The sequence below is a fragment of the Panthera onca genome, chromosome B1, assembly GCF_046562875.1.
Source record: "Panthera onca isolate mPanOnc1 chromosome B1, mPanOnc1 haplotype 2, whole genome shotgun sequence".
NCBI classification, from domain to species: domain Eukaryota; kingdom Metazoa; phylum Chordata; class Mammalia; order Carnivora; family Felidae; genus Panthera; species Panthera onca.
In genome coordinates, this window is record NC_138342.1 from 138,443,692 (window position 1) to 138,467,322 (window position 23,631).

General features: G+C 35.3%; 1 protein-coding gene across 2 annotated transcripts in view; it reads right to left on the reverse strand.

Annotated features, from left to right (window-relative positions):
• FSTL5 (follistatin like 5) overlaps positions 1-23,631 on the reverse strand; it is a 768,631-nt gene that overhangs the window by 173,647 nt on the left and 571,353 nt on the right. For both annotated transcript variants that reach the window (XM_060653856.3, XM_060653855.3), the window contains exon 8: positions 12,594-12,714. In XM_060653856.3, coding sequence (XP_060509839.2) covers positions 12,594-12,714 — 121 coding nt within the window. The remainder of the gene's footprint in view (positions 1-12,593; positions 12,715-23,631) is intronic.

Consider the following 23,631-nt stretch of genomic DNA (forward strand, 5'->3'; position numbering starts at 1 on the left):
ACAGGTTTACTGGCATAAAGTAACATTTCCAGAGGCCAAAAATCCAAAACTTATTTTAGTGACCTAAAGTCAAGATGTCGGCAGGGTTGGATCATTCTGGAGTCTTAGGGGGCAGTCTGTTTCCTTGCAATTTCTGGCTTCTTGAGACCACCTGCATTCCTTGGTCTAAGACCCCTTTATCAAATCATTCCAATCTCTACCTTCTGTTATCACATCTCCCGTTTCCTTCTTTGACATTTTTGCCTTTTTTTGTATGGGAATCCTTATATTTACAACACACCTGGATAATATTGCCAACTCAAGATCCTTAACTACATCACATATGTAAGTCTCCTTATAAGCCATATAAGGTACCATTCATAAATGCCAGGAATTAGGATATGGATATCTTCTGTGAAGACATTATTAAGCCTTCCACACCCAGGGACCTTCTATTATTTTCTTCTGCTAACTTTTAAACATGACTTCCTTTCTCTAAATTGAACATCATTCCTCAGCTACCACTGTCAGATCCATATTCCAACAAGCAAAAACAGAGAAAAAGAGAAGAGAAAGCACATAACCTCCTTTTTTATGGTAAAATCCAGATATTAAATACATTAGATAGTATCACACTCCATTGGCCAAAACTCTGTCATGGGATAATACTTAGCTTCAAAAATATCTGAGAAATATAGTTTTAGGTGGTTAGCCATGAAGGGCTAAAATTGGGCCTCTGTCACTAAAGAAAACTAAAGAAAATTAGGTGGTAGCTAATAGTCTCTTCTTCACACCTAGTCACAAAATTAACATATTTTGGGGTGGTTATGATCAATTATATATTTAGCCTTGAATATTGAGCATTGAAAAACTAATATAGAAAGATTCATACCTTGCCACAGCCAAAACAAACCTTTTTTTTTTCTTTTATTGTTATTCATTCTCCTCCCTTCATATACTGAGTACCTGCCATCCTCTTGGTAGAATTAAGTACTGGACACTGAGAACAAACAAGTAATACCTGAAATTTCCAACTGTATTTCATATAGTGTTGATGCTGCCAACATTAGCCATGTCTACTAACTTTCAGAAAGTTTATACACAAGGGTCATAAGAAAACTTGCCTTTAATTAATAAAACTTCTCAGTCTTTTTAAAAAAAATGGTTCCTATGAAACTTCTTTCACTGTTAGTGGGAAGGCAAACTGGTGCAGCCACTCTGGAAAACAGTATGGTGCTTCTGTAAAAAGTTAAAAAAGGAACTACCCTACAACCCAGCAATAGCACTACTAGGTATTTACCCAAAGGACACAAAAATACTGATTCAAAGGGATACATGCACCCCAATGTTTTTAGCAGCACTATCAACAATAGCCAAATTATAGAAAGAGCCCAAACGTCTATTGACTGATGAATGGATAAAGATGTGGTTTTTATATACAATGGAATATTACTCAACCATAAAAAAGAATGAAATCTTTCCATTTGCAACAATGTAGATAGAGCTAGAAAGTATTATGCTAAGCAAACAAGTCAGTCAGAGAAAGACAAATACCATATGATTTCACTCATATGTGGAATTTAAGAAATAAGACAAATGAACATAGGAGGAAAACAAAACAGAGGCAAACCAAGAAACAAAACTCTTAACTATAGAGAAAAAACTGATGGTTACCAGAGGGGAGGTGGGTGGGGGGTGTGTTAAATAAGTAATGGAGACTAAGGAGGGCTCTTGTGACGAGAACTGGGAGTTGTATGTAAGTGAAGAATCTCTAAATTTTACACCTAAAGCTAATATTACAATGTATGTTAACTAACTGGAATTTAAAAGAAGAAAATAGAGGGAAAAAAAAGGTTCCCCTGAGATTTAAAGTCATGATAGAAAATGTATAGCAGATAAGTCCTCTGCCATAGATAAATAGAACAAATATGAGTGGTGCTTGGGTGGCTCAGTTGGCTAAGCATCCAACTCTTGATTTCGACTCAGGTCACAATCTTGAAGTTTGTGAGTTCAGGCCCCACATCAAGAACTGTGCTGATGGTGCAGAGCCTGCTTGGGATTCTCTCTCTCTACCTCTCTCCCTGCCCCTCCCGCACTTGTGTGTGCTCTCTCTCTGTCTCTCTCTCTGTCTCTCTCTCTCCCAAAATAAATAAACATTAAAAAAAATAAGAAACGACTGCTGTCAAATGCTGGGAAACCACCAACAGAAGATCATGATCCCTGAAAGAAGAGAAAAAAGAAAACAAACGAGGTGGGTTTATAATTGCCTCAACTTTCTGCCTAGAGACATTTAAACTGATTCTAGGAAGAGGAATTGAAGGGTCTTGCTATAATAAAAGAGACTGGAATTCAAGAAAGCTTGAGACCTGGAATTTGTAGGGCAGATTTCCAAAATTGAGAGAAATATGTAGAGATAGAGATCTACAGGAATCCGAATAGGTGTCTGTTGGGGATGAAACTCCACAAAGTAAGGCAAAGTTCAGTGACTATAAAAAGAACTACAACCAGGGAGCTATAAATATAAATTCTCCAAGAGTTTGCTCAAGGATAGGTGTCATTTGAGTTAGATTAATCAGACTCTGAATGGAGAGACCTAATAGAAGAAAAAAAAAAAAAAACAAATTAAAGGAACCCCATTAAACACCTCCTAGAGACCCCAGAAACACTATATCTTGGAAGGATAGTGAAATAAACCCTAGTGTGAAGGTTACTCTAGATATACTCAAATATAATTTAAAAAAAAGTGTCAAAAAAGATCTAACAGGTGTGCAGGTAAGTTAATGCCAAAGCAGCACTTCTCAAGAACCCTGCAAATCTCTCTCACCAATTCCCATCATCAAAAAACAAAATAAAACAAAACAAAACAACAACAACAACAAAGACAGATGTAAGAAGAAGAAGGAAATGTGATTCATATGCAAGAAAAATATTGATGAATAAAGACAGACATAACATTTCAGAGGTCATGAAGTTAGTATACAGATTTTTAAAATATCTGGTACGGATAGGTTCAGATATTTAAGGGGAAACATGAACATAATTAATGAGAAAATGGAGATTATGAAAAAACAAATGAAACTTCTAAAATTGAAAAATATATTATCTGAAATACATTTTTAAAAATAGTTTGGTTGGGCTTAGTGGAAGATTATACACACAGAAAAACAGAATTTTGACTTTGAAGTCAGAGCAACAGAAACTATCTAAACTGAAGTATAGTGAGAGCAAAGCATGAAGAGGAAAACAAATAAAACAGATTTTAGTGGACTATGGTAAAATGTCAAGCAGTCATGCATATCTGTAATTGAATTCCTAATGGAGAGAGAAAGCAGAAATCTACTTAAAAAATCGCCATTTTTTTTTCCAAATTTGTTGAAAAATATATATTCCAAAGTCCAAGAAGTTGAATAATCCCTACAGGATAAATACAAGTAAAGAAAACAAAACCAAAACATGTTAATAATTAAATTGCTGAAACCCAGTGAAAATTTGAAAATTTAAAAAGCAGCCAGGTTGTGGGGGGCAGGGAGGAAAGCCTGGAAATATAACTGACTTTCCTTTACAAACTATACAATCCAGAAGATAATACAACAACTTCTGTAAAATGTTGAAAGAAAAACAGAAAACAAAAACTGCCTATTCAAATTTCAATGTCTAGTAGAAATATTCTTAAGTGAAGAGAAAAAACAAAGGCTAAGACAAACAAAGGCTGAGAAAATTGTTAAAGGATTTTTTGTAATGTATTTATTTTTAAGTAGGCTCCACAGTCCCAGTGTGGAGCCCAACACGGGACTTGAACTCATGACCCTGAGATCACGACCTGGGCTGAGATGAAGAGTGGAACGCTTAACCGACTGAGCCATCCAGGTACCCCAATGGATGTTTATTAGGCTAACGGAAAATTGAGAAATTTGCATTTATGTGAAACAATGAGGAGGATCAGAAACTTAAAGTAAAAGTTTTGTCTCTTGTTTTTAAAAAATAATCTTTTTGAAGGATATTTACTTATTAAAAGCAGAAATAAAACAATATGTTGTAGAGTTTGTAACATATATAGAATTAAGTATTTGACAATATTATCACAAAGGATGGAAAGGGAGAGGTCAAAGATTTCTGTTTTAAGGTTCTTCTTTCAAATGTGAAGTAATAAAATATTATTTACAGATACATGGTGATATGTTAAAGTTGCATATTATAAATATAGCTTACAGCTGCACTTAAAAAATTAAACTAAGAGGTATAGCCAATAAGCCAATACTGAAGATAAAATGAAATTCTATTGAAGTTGGATTGAAGTTATGCAATCCAACAGAAGGCAAAATACAAGGAAATAAAGAACAGATGTGACCATTTGTAAACAAATAGCAAGATAGTACATTTAAATCTGATGGGAATTAGATTCTCATCAGATAAAGATGTAGACATTATATCAAAGCCATAAACTTTTCAAAGACCTCTCTCATCAAGAGGGAACAAAATAAGAAATAAGGGAAGAACTTGACTCCTGGAACTTTACTTGTAGTTAAAACATTTGGACTTTCTTTAGACTTTATGTTCCAGGGCAGAAGTCTTCAATTTTGGACATTAATTACTTTAAACTAATTTCTTTGAAACTTTAATCTTTAAAATTTTATGTATCTCTGGAAATTTAATAATTAGATTATATATATTAAATTTTGAGCATCTATATGCTCTTGCTGTTGCATAATTGCAGTATCTTGATGCCATGATTTAATCTAGTTGCAGAAGCTCTGAAGAGCTCTATTGAATAGTATAACTGGACATAATTTAGTATGGGTAAATGATAGAGACAGAGAATTTTCAGACTCTGGAGTTAATGAATTAGTGTAATGTTTTATCACATTTCAAAGACTTCTGGAAGCAAACATATGGTGCCTACCAGTAGCTATCAAGGGCGAGCTACCAAAGGGCAGCAATTATTACTAATAACAATTACCTTAAAGTAAGAATATTCCCCAACATGAGAATCCCCAAAAAAGCACCTCTGAGAACAGAATTTAGGTTCGTGTTTCCTATTCGGGATGTGATCCCAGGAAACACAAGTTAGAGACCAGGAAAATAAGATGGAGGAAAGAAAAATAGCAAAAAACAAAAAACAAAAAGCAAGCAAACAAAAATAAATAAATGAATGAATGAATAAATAAATACGAATCATGTAGACTGCATCTCAGAATCTTCCCCCTGAGTGAGTGGGAAGCTGTGATTCTTACCTTTTGACTTGTGTCCCTCACTGGTTAAAGATTGTCCTGGGAGAGGTTAAATTCCTGGCACATCTAGGCTGCCTTGAGTACAGCTGATAAAGCCTCTCGTATCAAATATAATTCTTAGGAAGAGTGGTTTGGGACTGGCTCCTGTAGTATCAAGGCATCAGGGGACATCCACCACAGCTGAGGTGGCCTGGGTGGGCTTTGGGCAAGACATCAGTACCATCTGCTGCCAGGCCTCATGAGAGGGATGACTGATCTGATGCATGGCTGATCCCACCCCCTAAGAGACAGCCATTTCCCAAGAACACTGTGAACTTAGTTTCAAGTCAAAATTAAGGGAAGAAAGCTGGAGTATATGAGGAAGGAACACATATTCCCACTTCCCATTTCTCTAGGGAATAGCATTTCTAGAGCAGTAATTCTTCAGCTACATCATCTGAATCATCAGGAAGGTTTGTTAAAACACAGGTCACTCTCCCTCATGCACAGAACTTCTGATTTAGTACTCGTGGGTGCACCCTAAGAATCTGCATTTAAAACCCATTGCTGAAGGTGTTCGCCCAAGAACCACAGAGAATCACTGAGCCAGAGTAACCTTCAAGACTCTTCTTTCTCTCATCCATTCGTAAGTCATAGAAGAAGGAGGAGTGAGAAGGGGGAAGTAGGCCTCTTACCACCTGCTTTCTGGATCTTACTGCTTGCGGGAAGGTTTTATTCCCATCTGCACTTTGGCAATACAGAAAGTTTGGCAGGGAAGGCTGTCTGTGACTGGAGGAGGAAGTTCAAATCTATGATGTAAGAAGAAGCAGGCCACTGTTGCCCAGACCTAAGCCACTTTCTCTAAATAGCTTTGTCAGTAAAGAAGGTGATGCTTCCATATATACATCTGGCTCTAGTGTCTTTCTTTTAGAGTTTTCCAAACTTTGAAGGAGAAAAATGGGGTGTTCTATATAGACATCTTATAAAACCAGCAATATTGTGCAGACATTTCTGACATGAGCAGGAAAAAAAATCCAATTGATATTATGTGTGAGGTTTTAAATAATAAGAACAAGAGAAATAACAGCATACATATGGGTCTACTGTGAATATGGACAAGCTTTTTGCCCAGAGGGTAGTGTAAACACTGAATGACTTTTAAAATTTCAAACATTCTGTATCATAAGCTGAAGATCTAAAGACGATTCGCTTTATGTAAAAAGAAAAAGAAAAGTATGAAATGAATTCCACTGGCAGAGTCAAGCTCCTTTGATTTATACATAATGTTTCTTCTGACAAGGACACAGAAGCACTCTCATATTTCAATAATCTAATTTTGCATTGTTTGAAAAGAAACAGGGCTATTGATAGACTTATTTGGCTTGCACCCTGGGATATTTAAATAGACTTTGCACTTCAAAAACACTCTTTCACAAATTCCAATAACTTGTGGTATTTTCAGAGCTTTTTATGGTAATCAATGATATATTTTATTTTTATTACTAATTGAAAGATTGTTCAGACAAATATGTTAAATTTTCTATGAAAACTTAATTTTCTAAAGGCCTTTTTAACCTTTTCTGAAAAGTGGATGAAGAATAGAAAATGAGTTAAAACAGTTTAGAGATTTATTGGATCTATAAATGTGCCATTTGGCTAATCTAATTTGCATTTTCTTGCATTTTCATTGTATTTTTCCAGTGTCACAGCTCATTTCCAACTATTCTTTTGTTATTGGTCTATAACAATATTCTGAGTGATCTCAAGTTTACTGTACTTATTTATACTCAAAATATATGTTTAAAGTTATTATCCCAAATATAAAACACCATAAAATCAAAGGAAAGCAAACCACCAAAAAGAGGAGAAATCACTTGTTTAGCAAATCACTTGTAGGGTTGTTGTTTTATAGAGAATCTTACTATTTCTAAATAATTTTATAAAGTATCATTGTTCTATTACTGTTTTGCAAAATGTTTTGACAGACCAGACATTTTTTTATAACAAAGATGGCTATTTACCTACCCAATATTTATTCTTCTTGTAAATAATTGAACTGTTAATTGTTGTGGATGTAAAACAAGAAGGTCAAAGAAATATACTTTAATCTCTGCATTTAGAGAGGGTCAATGTAAGTTATTGTTTATGCTTCCATTGGTGTTATTTCAAAAGTGCTCTCTCTTGGGGCACCTGGGTGGCTCAGTCGTTGAGCATCCGACTTCGGCCCAGGTCACGATCCCACGCTTTGTGGGTTCGAGCCCCGCATCGGGCTCTGCGCTGACAGCTCAGAGCCTGGAGCCTGCTTCGGATTCTGTGTCTCCCTCTCTCTCTGCTCGTCCCTGCCCCCACTCTGTCTCTCTGTCTCCCAAAATAAACAAACATTTAAAAAATGAAAATAAAATGGTTAACATTAAAAAAAAAAAGTAATCTCTCAGATGTTCTCTCAGGTGTTATTTTTCCTTCTTCTTTCTTACTTTTTCCTTGTACTATGAACATGATGATTGGAATTTCCACTGCCATTCGGAAAACATGGGATGACATTGAGAATGGAAACCATTTCTAACCACAATGGGGGAAGAATAGGATAATGATGACATTGTGGAGTAGCCATTTTGAAGCACCTCATCTGAACATTTTTTATGCATTAAAAAAACACACTGGTATCTTCTTTAAGCCCCTGTCATTTTGGTTCTCTGATATCATGCCTGAAGGTAATCTCTTACTGATATACATCTAATACATTTTCTACTTAGCTTCTTGGCTTCTTCAAATAGGTTTAAAAATTAAAGATGATCCTTGAAATGCACTTATTATCTTCCCTCATTGATAAAAATGCGGTAGAACAAGGTTTTGATCTACTCTCATTGGTTTTGATGAATTAATGTTATTCTTCCCTTTGTTTCTCCTTTTCAGCTAAGCCTGGAACTGGCAAGTTAGATTTAGAACAGCTAGCTCCCTAAACACCTATCAAAACTTAGTGATTCACACATTCCTTTATATAAACTTGACCTAATTAAAAGTGTTTCTAATAAAGAGAAATTGCCATATGTCTTAAGAGAATGCTTTGAATGGGGCACCTAGGTGGCTCAGTTGGTTAATCACCTGACTCTTGACTTGGGCTCAGGTCATGGTTCAGGGGATCAAATCCTATGTCGGGCTCTGCACTAACATTGCAGAGCCTGCTTGGGATTTTCTCTCTCTCCCTAGAGACTGACCCTTCCCAGTCTCTCTCTCTCTCTCAAAATAAATAAACATTAAAAAAAAAAAATGGGGCCCATGGGTGGCTCAGCCCGTTAAGCTTCTGACCATGGCTCAGGTCATGATCTCTCAGTTCTGGAGTTCAAGCTTCGCATTGGGCTCTGTGCTGACAGCCCAGAGCCTGGCACCTGCTTTGGATTCTGTGTCTCCTTCTCTATCTCAGCCCCTCCCCAACTCACACTCTGTCTCTCTGTCTTTCTCAGAAATAAATAAACATCAAAAAAAATTAAAAACAAATGCTTTCAGTGATGGTATTACATTTCATTCTCTCTAGTACCTCCTTCTGGTAGTATTTGATCAACTTGGAAACACCAGTCAGGGTTTCATTTCATTTCACATTTTTCATGCTTTCACTGCTTTCCTCATCTACCACTTTCCTTACCTTACCACTTATTCTCTGGTCTATCATTATAATCATTCTCTTGTAAACTTGTTTAGTTTCCTCATGCCTGTTTCTCTCTCAGTTACTCACCTGACAAAATAAAATGCAGGTTAAACCCAATTCCCTTCTTTCCAGGATTGCAAACTCACAGCTGACCACAACCGAAGGAAAACATACTAATATATATCACCTCGAGAACACTCAAAGATCTGCCAACATTCCAACTGCCGCCTGCCATTTCTATCACCCTCCTGCCCTGCAAGATAATTGTTTTCTATCTCTTCCTCTCCTCAAACTGAAACTCTCACAAACTCCTTGCTTTCAATAGTTGGTATTCCCGACTGCACTGAAAAAATCCAAGCAATGCAAAGAGGATTATTTTCTCATGCTCTCTCCCTGAGCATCTGTTCCCAAACAGTCTGTCTTGCTCAGTTTCAACAGATTAACTATTCATCTTCCAAAGACCAATCCTTCCATTTCTGTACTAATCACATCAACTTTTTAAAAACTTGACTACGGCAATTTTCCCTTTTTTCTCTTAAATGATCTGCTTTTCATCTTTTACCATATTATTCACATCAGCAGAAAAGATTACCATATCTGCAATTTTTATAAGTTCCCTCCCCCCTTTAACTCCACATCACTCTCCAGCTACTGCAGAGTTCTCTCTCTGTTCACTTTCAACCAGTGTTCAGCAATAATAATATCATTTTCCCTTTTTCCAAACCCCATGCCTTCATAAAAACATTTATATGAAAGATTCTGAAACAGATTAAATGTAGTAGGAGGTAATAGAAAGAGATGGGTTTTACTCCCAGGTTCAGGGATCTGTGTTTCTAGCAGAGGGACAGCATTAGATCTCAGCGGCAGTCACTGCTAATATTGAATTCCTCTAAATTAATTCATAATATTGAGACTGATGGTCATGGCTCTATTGCTGAGACCTCATTGTTCCTTTATTCCATTATTCCATCTTCAGAAAAACCTGAGATCAGAGAGTAAGCAGTTCATTCACAGGAGGGGATGAAGTAGGGAAACTGCATTTCTCCAGTACTGCTCAGGGCATATCTTGCAACATGAAAGCCTGCAGTTTGGCTCAAAGTCTTGTTCCTAGGCTTCCCAGCTGGAGCATGGCAAATGAGTAAAGTTGTCTGAGAAGTCTGCTTCAGACATCAATAAGGAGCAGAAACTCCTAAAGAACAGTCATTTGGAATGATTCTCATGCCAGACCATGCATTACAATTACTAGGAAGCTTGACAAAATGCAGATTTCAAATCAACTTCCATAAAGTGCTGGTAGAGTCCAGCGTTCTACAATTTTGATAATTTTTTCATGTGATTCTGATACAGTTAGAACATGAACCATGCACTACTTTAGAAACTAGAAACCTGACCAGTTGGTCCTTAGACTGAGAGAGTGAGTATAGAGGAGAGAACTAATTGTTAGCCAAAACAAAACTGGAGAATCTCCAACAAAACAAAGATAACAGCTCAGAGCATTTGTCTTGTCAAATAGGCCATTAGTTTGTAAACAATCACAACAAAGAGGGAGGAAAGTACCAGATTTGCAACAATAGCCATTTCCCCAGGAATGCAGCAATTAGATAGAGAACATCCCCTAGGCAGACTTGTTCTGTCCTCTCAAGATTGTATATCCTCAGGTAGATTGTATCCAAAGCCCAACTCCAAACATCTGGACCACTGGGAATAACATGCATAACCTCCCTTGTACCTTGTCTGCCCTCTTCACTGGCTTCCTTGAAGGTTGGTTTTCAAGCCTTGACCCACATTAGTTACAACTGGGTTTACATTAGAAAGCAAGGCCTAGATCTGCTTCTGTTGAGTGCCCACAACAAACCATAAACTCTCCAATCTTTTCAAAGTTTTTGCCAATATTTTAAAATTGATTTCTCAGGACACACTTACAATCACAAGGTGCTCATTCTAAGTCTTCTTTTCTCCATTTGTTAACCTCAGCTACAAGGCTTAATCCTCAATAGGAGTATTTATACTCATTCTTAAAGTGACCCCATCAAGCTCAAATTTATGGCTTTTAATACAGTTTATGCACATTGATATTATATAAATATACAACTTGGGCTGACACCCTCCTCTGATCTCCAAACTTGTATACTAAAGACTTGATTTCCATTTAGAAATTGTATTGTCCAAAGATATATATATTAATTTCACTCAGTCTCCAAATGTGTTTCTTCTATATTCAGTTTATGTCACAAGGATATATGTAAATGTTACAAATTTCTTGTTTTTTTTTAACTCTCTTTTATATTTACATGCCATCCTCAATAATATCACCAGATATACTTTCAAAATATATTTCAAATTTAACCGCACTTTACCTTTTCATCATTAACACTATATTTTAAGCCACAATTATCTCTTCCCTAGACTATTAAAATAATTTTTTTAAACAGATCTCAGTGCTTCCAGTCATTTTAGAATAAATCAGAATATGCCACTTCACACACTAAATACTTAGAATGAGAATCCACATATTTAATTAAGTCCACAGGGTTCCACATGATCTGACCCCAGACTACCTCACCAAGCTCATATCTGCCACTCCCCTCTTAATTCAAACCAATCACACTAGCTGAAAAGCCCAGTTAGTTTCTGTCTCCTTTTAGTAAATCATAAAGTAAATTAACATATATATCAGTATGGAAGTAAATTGGTATGAATTAATGTGTCATACATACCATCCTGTATCATCAATTGACTAAATAGCTAAAACTTGAATTAAATTTAAAAAAAGGCTCTGATTATAAGAATAATATCAGCTTACATGGCAAATGTCCAAAGTCATTTAGTTAATTATTAAAAGTATAACATTTGCTGAACATAAATAGCAGTTTTTTTGTATCATTAATAAGATCAACCAGATAATCTGATTAAAATTTTAACATGCTTAATATTTTGTTTCTAAAAGGTATATGGTTGCCTACCTGTTGATATTTAGAGCTTAAAAAGTAATTTAAATTTCTTATGCTTTAATTTTCCAGTTAAAATGAGTTACTCTATAACATTTCAGAATGAGAAAAGTGGTACAAATTTATAACATTTACTCACTCAACCACCCCATTTTTTTCTTCTTTTTTTTTTTTTTTTTTTTTTAAATTTTTTTTTCAACTTTTTTTTAATTTATTTTTGGTACAGAGAGAGACAGAGCATGAACGGGGGAGGGGCAGAGAGAGGGAGACACAGAATCGGAAACAGGCTCCAGGCTCCAAGCCGTCAGCCCAGAGCCTGACGCGGGGCTCGAACTCACAGACCGGGAGATCGTGACCTGGCTGAAGTCGGACGCTTAACCGACTGCGCCACCCAGGCGCCCCTCAACCACCCCATTTTTAAAAATTTATTTATATTGAGAAAGAAAGAGAGCACAAGTCGGGGAGAAACACAGAGAGAGGGAGAGAAAGAATCCCAATGAGGCTCCTCCACACTGTCAGCGTAGAGCCCGATGAAGTACTTGAACTGACGACTATGAGATCATGACCTGAGCCGAAGTCAAGAGTTGGATGCTTAACTGACTGAGCCACCCAGGTGTTCTGCACTTTTTTGTTTGTTTTGTTTTGCTTTCAATTAAAAGGTTTTACATTAACAATAATTCCCAAAAGAAAACAAAACAAAGCTTATACTTTGCCAAAACTCAAAGAAAATTGAAGATTTACCTTCCTAATCAACTGTGATATTCTTTGAATATATAGTGAAGCATAAAACAATAATAGCAACACCATATTTCTTACCATTTACTTGGAAGATGTGAGTCTGAAAGACTTGTTCATAACCATCTGCATAGCAGGTGTAATTGCCCATGTGAGTTGTGGTAACCTTAGTAATATACAAGGACCCATCATCTCCAAAGTCCTATAGAAATAAAATAAAATGAAACAAAATGAGCTGTTCATATTTAAAATGTATTTGAACAATTCACTTAAAAAATAAACGTGTACTCAGGAGCAAAGTAAATAGACTAAAGTATTGTTTTTAAATTATCAAAATATCACTGTTAGTCTTTATAGGGATGGAAGACCTATAATTATCATTTCTCAAGATATGGTTTGTTTAAAAAGTGTAATTTCACTCATACATACAGATATTTTAGTACTTATTTGAATTATATGAGTTTATATATAAAGTCAGTTTCCACATATTTTTTTTCTAATTTAGCTTACAGCAGTCTCCCCTTATCCATGGTCCCGTTTTCCCCAGTTTCAGTTACCCGTGGTCAACCAGAGTCTGCAAGCAGATGATCCTCCTTATGTAACATCAGGAGGTCAGTAGTAGCCTCACACTAAATCACAATGTCTACATCATTCACCTTGCTTCATCTCATAACATGAGCATTTTATCATCTTACATTACAAGAAGTATGAGTATGGTACACTAAGATATTTTTGAAGAGACCATATTCACATAACTTTTATTATGGTATATCGTTATAATTTTTCTATTGTATTATTAGTTACCGTTGTTAACTCTTACTATGCCTAATTTATAAATTAAACTTTATTATAGGTATGTATGTATACGAAAAAACATAGTGTATATAGGGTTTGATACTATACAAAGTTTCAAGCAGCCACTGGGGGTCTTGGAACACAACCCCTGAGGCTGTCCATTTTTAATTAATAAATAGGTAAAATGACTTGTTTTTATTTGTAGCTAAAACAAATAGCTCTTAATTATATTCTTTACACTTATAATTGTCCATTAATTTTTATATCCTTTAGTTATATATTTACCCAGAAAAGAGATGATGAAAGCAGTATGGTCTCAGAGATAAAATTTATAGGTATATTGATAGAGTACAATTTTTTAAAGCCCAGAAACAATCAATAGAGTAGAGCAAAACAACCATACCATTTCAAAACTGTGGGGGCAAATGTATGACCATTTTGGAAAGAAGAAAGAAAAAACAAAATCTCACAGTGTTTGTCAAAATCAAATCTAAGAAGCACCTCTGGAACAGCAGAGTAAATACCAGAAAATCTTCTCTTCCACAAAGGCAATGAATACTCTGCAGCAATTGTCAAAATCAACTTTTTCAGAAAGTTTATCTTTTTGGAAATAGATAAAAAGGGCTTGCACCAAACTACAGAGCATTTACTCCAAAAAAGTAGTTGAATCTCAGTAAGAACTAAGAAATTTGTGGCATCCCTCTCTCCACAGCTTCATGGATGCCTTGAACCACCAACTTTGTAATTCTGCTATCTGTGAAAACCATCATCCTAGCAGGCACCAGAGGGGGAAGAGCAGGCTAGGAGCTCTTCCAAGGTCCCATTCCCAGAGAATTGTCACCATTTGACCTATCTAGCAGCCCTTTGGGAACTTCCATTTTTCTGACTTTGTTTGTTTGAGCAAGGCTTTGAGTCCTATCCCAAAGGTCTGTATTGAAAAGAAACAACAGCAATTGTTTAACATTACAGCTTCTTGTGAAGGAGATATTAATGTGGATAACAACAGGTGTACCAAACAAAATAATACAAAGTAAAAGAAACAAACAAAAACTTAAAGGGAAAGTGGGAATGGGATGTCAAGAGAAGGATATGAACAAATCTACATATTTCTGGGAATTTAGAAGTCCATAAAAATGTGTAGGACTGTGTGCATGCCCAAAAGAGATGTGTTTTCTTTACATTTTAGAATTAGGGAAAGAATCCCTAATCTCTCATCTCTGATTGATATTGAGGTCCCATAAGGACAGAAAGTGAAGGCTAAGGCAGACTTGTAACTGCCTATGGGAGCATTCAGTTTATAGCAAAAAGCAGAAATATAGCCCCTTGGCCTAGTCTGGAAGACTTATTGATTCAATACATTTAATTAAATATCTGTTCAATCATTAGCTCACCACTACACTGAGCAAAGGTTTCAGTGATTAAATATAGCAAACTCAAGGAGATTGGATACATTATACTTCATCAAAATTAACAACATGTGCTTCCCAAAGGATACTATCAAGAAAGGGAAAAGATCTCCAACAGAATGGAAGAAAATATTTGCAAATAATTTACCTCATAGGAGTTTGTATCCTCAATATATATATTTAAAAAAACTGTTACAGTTGAACAATAAAAGGGCAAACATTCCAATTAAAACAATGAGTAAACAATTTGAAGACATACCTATCAAAAAAGAATTACAAATGGGCAATATTCACATACAAGTATAATCAGCATCATTAGTCATCAAATAAAAATAAAATATTTTTTATTTACAAATACAAATAAAAACCACTATGAAATACCACTTCACACCTGCTAGGATGGCAAAAATATATAAATCAATCAATCAATCAATCAGACAGTCAATAACAGCCATTGAAGAGGATGTAAGAAAATTGGAAACTTCCAACATTGTTGGTGGATATATTAAACGGAATACCTAGTTGGGATGACAGTTTTGGCAGTTCCTCAAAAAGTTAAACAAAGAGTCTAATATATCTAACAATTTCATTTGTAGGCATATACCCAAAAGAATAAAAATAAATAAATAAAAATTTGTGCACAACTGTACATGAATGTTCATAGTAGCATTACTTGTATTAACCAAAAAGTGAAAACAATTCAAATACCTATCAATTCATGAATGGATAAACACAAAATGATATGTCTATATGTAATAGAATATTATTTGGCTATAGAAAGGAATAAAGTACTGATACATATTATAAAATAAATGAATCTTGAAAACATTACACTAAGTCAAAAAAAAATGAAACACAAAAAGCTACAAATTGTATGAGTGTATTTATATGAAACGTCCAGAATGCCAAATCCATAGAGATAGAAAATGGCTACCAGGAGCTGAGCAGAAGGGGTGATAGGAAATGAGTGCTAATAGGTTGGATTCCTTTTTGGAATGATGAAGATATTCTAATCTTTGATAGTGATTATGGCAACACAATATTTATTTACTTATTTATTTATTTTGGAGAGAGAGCACATGCAAGAGCGAGTGGGAGAGTGGCAAAGGGAGAGGGAGAGAGATAATCTTTAACAGGCTCCACACGCTCCACACATAGCAGGGAGCCCAACATGGTGCTCTATCTTTTTTTAATTTTTTTTTAATGTTTATTTATTTTTGAGACAGAGAGAGAGCATGAGCAGGGAAGAAGCAGAGAGAGAGGGAGACACAGAATGTGAAGCAGGCTCCAGGCTCGGAGCTGTCAGCACAGAGCCCAACGCGGGGCTTGAACACACGGACTGTGAGATCATGACCTGAGCCAAGGTCGGACGCTTAACCCACTGAGCCACCCAGGCCCCCCTGGCGCTCTATCTTACCACCATGAGATCAAGACCTGAGCCAAAATCAAGAGTCAGAGGCTTAACCCACTGTGCCCTACAGGTGCCCTATGGCAGTACAGTTTTGAGAATATACTAAGAGCCACTGAACTCCATATTTTTCAAAGGGGTTAAATTTATGGTATGACTATATTTCAAAGCTGTTACTAAAAATAAGTTATATATGGAATACTTAAATATAAAATATATATGTTAAAATAAAACTATATATAATTTTAGCTAATATAATCTTTATTTACTTTAGGAGCTCCTGGGTCACTCAGTCAGTTAAGTTTCAGACTTTGGCTCAGGTCATGATCTCACCATCCCTGGGTTTGAGCCCTGCATCAGGCTTTGTGGCAACAGCTCAGAGCCTGGAACCTGTTTTGGATTCTGTGTCTCCCTGTCTCTCTGCCCTTTCCCTACTCATGCTCTGTCTCTCTCTCTCTCAAAAATAAAATAAAAACATAAAAAGAAAGAATCTTTAATTAATATAAAAATTTAGAAATCAAAAAAAGTGGGGTGCCTGGCTGGCTCAGTTGGTTAAGTGTCCAGCTTTGGCTCAGGTCATGATCTGTGGTTCCAGCCCCAGGTCAGGCTTTTGTGTTGATAGCCCAGAGCCTGGAGCCTGCTTCGGATTCTGTGTTTCCCTCTCTCTCTGCCCCTCTGATGCTCATGCTCTGTCTCTCTCAAAAATAAATAAACGTTAAAAAAGTAATAAAAAATAAATGTTTAGAAATCAAAGAATGACCAATATCCTTATGTAAAAAATAAACACTTCTGAATTACAAAACATGGTAAGCATTAAAAGAAAGAAAATGAACCTCAGGTTATCTATGCAAAATATACATAAAAAATACATTTTAATCCTCATTTATGTAACAGTTATTATATGTCAGATACTGCTCTAAGTAATTGATAAATATTGATATATTTGGTCCATATAACAAGCCTATGAATCTGCTAAAGAGAATCTGTTAAATTCCTGCCACGTTATAGCAGGGGATATTAAAATGTTAAGTAATCCCCTTAGTTTCTTTTGGCCCCTAATTAGTAGAACTAGCATTTGAAGCCAGGTAGGCTTACTCCAAGGCTGTGCTTTAAACCCCTCCACGATGCTGCCTTCCTTGTCAATCATAGATTGAACTAGAAATAAGGACAAGAGAACAAAGAAAAAATTCAAGATAAAATGCCCCAAAAAAGGAAGTCAATTATACCGTTAAGTTTGAAAGGGCCAGATATATAGTGAGAGCACATATGGAAAAGGAAGAAGGAAAGCTGATAGATCTGAGGCTTAAGTCAAAAGACAAGAGTATTTAAATAAGTCAACAACTGTGTCTCTTCCTTTTCTCAGCAGCAGAAAAGGAGGATGACAAGAAGGGTGCTGTTGTACTCATTCTTCTCAGGATGCAATTGACAAATTTTCAACATCTTTTACAACAAATATTATTAAAGTGTTTTTTTATACGTGTGGTGATGATTAAGATTTACCCTTTAAGGATTGTTTACTGTTTCTTTCAACTTTTAACTTTGGCGTTTGCTACTTTTCACGGCAATTCTCCAATTTTTTAATGCATTGCTTATCTTGTAATTTTGTGTGGAATACTGTAGTTTGGATTTTTTTTTCATTCATTATAGCAGCTTTATGATAAGAAAGACTTTTTTTTTTCATTCTGATTTTAAATAAATATTTCCCAGCATTTCTTTCTCATTTCCTAATGTTTGTAAAATTACATTTAATCCTTTAACATTTTATTTTTATTTTATTTTTATTTTTGTGAAGTAAGCAATCACCTTTACATTTTACCTAAACCATAATTAACTGTGTCAGCAGCATTTGGTCGGGAAACTCCCTGGCCCATTAGTGATTTTTTTTTAAATCCTTGTATTGTTAAAATATCATAGTACCCAGTGACTTACGAATATTCATACAGCAATGCTCCAAAAACATACCTTGTATGTTTCTGACTTTACCTATATTCAAACCATGTGCATTTCTTTTAAAAATAGATTCCCTGTAACTGATTCTCATACAGATTGATTGCAATCAAGAAAATTACTATGAAGCTTTTGAATCTGGGCCCGAAAATAATGAAAATGTACTCTCAGTCAAGAGAGAAAAAGACAGAGAGGAGACAGAAAGAGGGAGTGAGAGAAGGAAGAAGAATAAGAATGTGAACAAGGAGGAGAGGGTAGAAGAAGGGAAAAGGGAAAAATAAAGAGAAACAGTGGCAGAAAAGAAGGAAAAAAATATAATGTATGCTCTGGCAATCATATTATTTAGCTGAAAAATAATATTTCTTTAATAACTGCCAAATAAAATTAAACCCCTCTACATTATGTAAGATTAATCATACCACATATCTATAGCTGCCAGGAGGAACTTTCATAAAGCTACAGGGGAAGGCTCATGACCCGCACAATAAGAGAGGATTTGGAACTTGATCCTCAACAAGAAATTCGCTGTGTGATACACATGTGTGATAAAACTCCTTGCATTACTGCAGGCTGCCTTTAAAAACACTGCTCACTCTTAGTGCAGGGCACTTTGGCTAGAGAATGGAAATGCCAAACATAAAGACAGAAGCTGTAATTCTGGTTAACACTAAGGCAGATAGTTGACATGCGGCAGGATAAAATGTGGGAAAGCCAAACTTCTGTAGAAATCAATTAATAATGGTTAGAGTTACAAAATATTTTGTGAAAGATTATGATCCAAAAGTAACAATTGATAACCTAATATATAAGAGTAATGTACCCAGTGTGCATAAGGTGACAGGGAGGCAGGGGGGCATGGTCCTGGAAGAAAGATTCATCCCAAGCAGAGCAAATCACGGAGACCAAATCAGAACAGAAATGAATCCCTTCACTGAACAAGAATAGTTGGAAATAATTGTAAAAGCCCAAAGAATATTTGATATTTTTAATTATTTTTATATTTCTATATCCCAGACTGTCAATAGGTATTTTAAAGTATATTTTCAAACAATCTTTTTTAAATCTCCATAAAATCTGAAATAAACAACTTTTCCATGTATTGTTCTATATAGCTACCTAGAAAATATGACTCTTCCTTGTCTACTATAATTAAGACTCCTTCACCCAATGATGTGAAAACTATCTGAGAATATAACTTTGAGGATGTTTATTTAAAGTATCTTATTGCTATCTCTGTTACTCTGCAACATGAAATTGCTTTAACTTAGAGTATTTTCTAAAATAGCATATGTGTGACCCCCTTCTAGTCTATATTTATGCTTTTCTCTTTCTTCTAAATGGAAGCAAAATCTTCCAGCTTCAATTTCTTTCAATATACAACTTTATAATCACCTTTTCAGACAGCTTTTCTATATAAACAAGACTTGAATATTCCCTCATCACTTTGAGTAAGGCATGGATCTTTTCACTACACTAAAATTAAACCTAATAAATATTTATTGAGCACTTAAATATGTTGGGCACTGTGCTAAATAATTTATATAAATTATAAAATTTCATCCTTTAAAAAATCTTTTTTAAATGCCCTATTATTGACTCCATTTTATATACAAGAAAACTGAAGTATGCTGATGCTAAGTTTGAGGTCACCAGTTCTTATGGTCTGAATGTTTGTGTCCCCTTCCCAATTTATCTGTTGAAATCCTAATGCCCAATATGATGGTGTGAAGAGATGGGGCCTTAAGGTGATTAAATCATGAAAGTGAAACCCTCATGAATAGGATTAGTGCTCTTTTAAAAGAGACCCAACATAGACCCCTCACCCTTTCCACCACTTCAAGACACAGGGAGAAGCCACTTGCTATGAATCAGGAAGAGGGCTCTCAGCAGAATATTAATATGGTGTGGGGGATAAGCTTAGGAATCCCTGGGCTTACACCAATGGGTTAACAAGGCATAAAGAAATACAAAGTCATAAAATGCTCACACCTGAGTTTGGGTAAACCAGTTTGGCACTCAAGAATAGGGGGGTGCAAAGACACCCCAAGAATAGGCAGGTGCAAAGGTGCCAGGAATCGGGCGGTGCAAAGGCACCCCAAAACAGAGAGGGGGCATAACCCTCAAAATAGAGATGGAGAGGCAAAGGCCTAAAATAGAAATGGTGCAAAGGTGCTAAATACACAGGTATATGAAATGAACAAGATTAGATATTCAGAGTGGAAGCACCCCCAATTTAGTACTGTAGCAGAAAAGCTGTTTTCACAGGAGTATAGGGCCAGGTTAGGTAAATTGGTGAATTAGACCACAGACGGCTATGCTGCAGGCAAAGCAGTCAGCAGAGATGGTTAACAAAAGAAAAGGTGCCTTGTCAACCCTGAGGTTATTCCCGCTATCTGTCTCATCCCCTAGGCTAAGATAAACAGAGGTGCTGCCTCATGTGTGCTGTAAACAACCCTCCTCCAGACTGCCTGGTGTCCGGATTTTGCTTTGTATTAACCCAAACCCCTAACCACGAATATCCTCAAGACCCCACTTTCCCCCACATCCACAAGTTAATGTTCACAGATTCATTGTCCCTTTGTGCACGTCCATCGCCCATGCTTGTAAGCCTTCTGATCCTAATAAAAATGGGGCAAGGACCCTTATTCGGGGCTGTTGTCTTTTTCCTGGACATTAGCCATCTTCTCGCTTTAATCCTGCATCTGCTCTTTTGCTGGCCAAAAGAGAACTTTAGACTTAAAATCTATGACAACATGGTAGTGCTTCAAACTTTGATTTCTCAGCTTCAGAACTGTGAGAAATAACTTTTTATGGTTTTTGCTACTAAGTCTTTAGTGTTTTGTTATGGCATCCCAGTGGACTAAGACACCACCAAAGCCAGGGTATAAGATGAGCATCCCAACCATTGGACTGCAGAATCGAACTACCCTTGTTATTATGCAATGAAAGTATTTTTTTTTAATTTTATTTTATTCATTTGCCAGGGGGGGAAGGGGCAGAGACAACACACACCGTCAGCACAGAGCATGAACTGTGAGATTATGAGTTGAGCTGAAATCAAGAGTCAGATGCTTAATCAACTGAGACACCCAGGCTCTCCTTGTTATTATGTAATTGTTAACACATCTTCCTCTTTCTAGATTTCCACTATTTTAGCCAAACCTCAAAATTACCTTTGAGTTTTTAAAATATATATGTTTTAATATATATATAAATAGATACACTATATATAAATATATATAGACACATCAATCATACTCTTTACCTCCATCCTGATTCAGCTTTTCTAATCTTTTAATCTTTCATTTTCTCAGCATTTTTCTAATCTTAAATAGATGAAATCAAATGTACAATTTTGATGCTTGACCATAGTTGAGAATTATGGCCTGAGAATAGGCACTCTTTGAATTCAGGGACAAAATCTTCCATTTATCCTGAACCCCCATTACACCTTTATGATCTTACTGCCAATAGAAACTCCATAAATATTTCTTCAGTGATTAAATCTTTATAAGCTTCTACACAATTAAAAAGTTGCCTCAAGGCTCTGATGTCTGGAAAGTCAATAGAAAAAAAACTACAACTTTTTAAAAAATCATTAATTTTGTTGAGTTGATTGCTTACATTCTTTCCAAAGCAGTAAAAAAGAGAACTGTGGTTAAAAGTAAAATCTGTAACACATTTCAAAAATTTTGAAAAAATATTGGGGCTACTATTAATGATAATCAATTATGTAAGAGTAAAAATTAGAACATTTAACAACCTATAAATGGTAAACACTGACCACTCTGAATATATAGGGTAGCACATGTCAGTTGTGATTATACCAGAACATAACAAATGAATTTCAGGCCTATATTTAACAACAAGCATTTGTTCCAATCCGAAAGAAAATTTCATCCATTAAAAAATGGCAAATTTTAAATTTAAAACTTACTTTCCTATTTTGTATTACGTTTTTCTTCATAGTTCTAGATTACATGGTAGCAGTGTTACTTTACTTTAAACGAGGCTTTCTATGTAATATACATTGCTTCAATATACACTCACATTAATGTAATTTCCTTTGTAATTTTGATTATGCTAGTGTGCTTTTACTTTGTAAACTTGTATAAACTATTTCCTAGCTTTTTATGTGTATAAAATATGTTTTCATAAAATAGCAATAAAAGTAATTTAAGCAAACATCTACATTTTAAAATTGACTAAGTACTATTATCTCATGATTTATGTGATTTTCTAAAACTCTGGTAGTTTCTCATTAACCTATTGAGATATTTATTCCATCATCAATAAATAGCACAGTGAAATATAAAATTCAATAATGTAAATATAGTTTGTTAAATACATTATTTGTAAAACTTTTTTACAATTTTGTAAATTGAATTTTGTAAAAAATTCAATAATGTAATTTAATTTGTTAAATACATTATTTGCAAAACTTTTATTTTCTTCTAGGGGCACCTGCCTGGCTCAGTCAATTAAGTCTCCGACTTTGGCTCAGGTCATGATCTCATGATTAGTGGGTTCAAGCCTGCATTGGGCTCCCCACTGACAGTGTGGGGCCTGCTTGGGGTTCTCGCTCTCCCTTTCTCTCTGCCCCTCTCCCAATCGTGTTTTTTCTCTCTCTCAAACATAAATAAATAAACTTAAAATAAAAAACAACTTTTTCCTCTAAAGTAAGCCATTTCATGTGTTAAAGAGATACACTAGAAAATAAGTAAACTAATATGGACTGAAATTATTATTTCAAGTTAACAAGCAAACAAAAGTCAAGCAACTACATTCTTTGGTGAGAAAAATCAAAACCAAAATCATGAAAGCTATGTAAAAAATATTATTTGATATTTATGTGAATAATTAGATTAATTATATTTTATTTCACTGAAGAAAATAACCCTGCACTAATTTGAAAAGATATATACATCCTTATGTTTATTGCAGCATATTAACAATCACCAAGATATAGAAGCAATCTAATATTCGTTCATAGACAAATGGATAAAGAAGATGTGGTTGGGACACGTGGGTGGCTCAGTTGGTGAAGCATCTGACTTCAGCTCAGGTCATGTTCTCATGGTTTGTGAGTTTGGCCCACATGAGCCCAGAGCCCACTTCTAAAAACTCTGTCCCCTTTTCTCTCTGCTGCTCCCCTTCTCACACACATTTTCTCTCTCTTTCTGTCTCTCTCTTTCTCTATCTCTCTCTCTCAAAAATAATTAAACATTAAAAATATTAATTTAAATATATATATGTATATATATATATATATATATATATATATATATATATATAATGGAATATTACTCAAACATAGAAAAGAATGAAATCTTGCCATTTGTAACAACATGGATGGACCTAGAGGGTATTATGCGAAGTGAAATGAGTCAGAGCGAGATAGATAACTACCGTATGATTTTACTTATACATGTAATATAAATAATAAATGGACAAATAAAGCAAAATAGAAACATACTCAGATGTTGAGAACAAACTGATGCTTGCCAGAGGGGAGGGAGTTGGGAGACAGATGAGATAGGTGAAGGGGATTAAGTGGCACAAA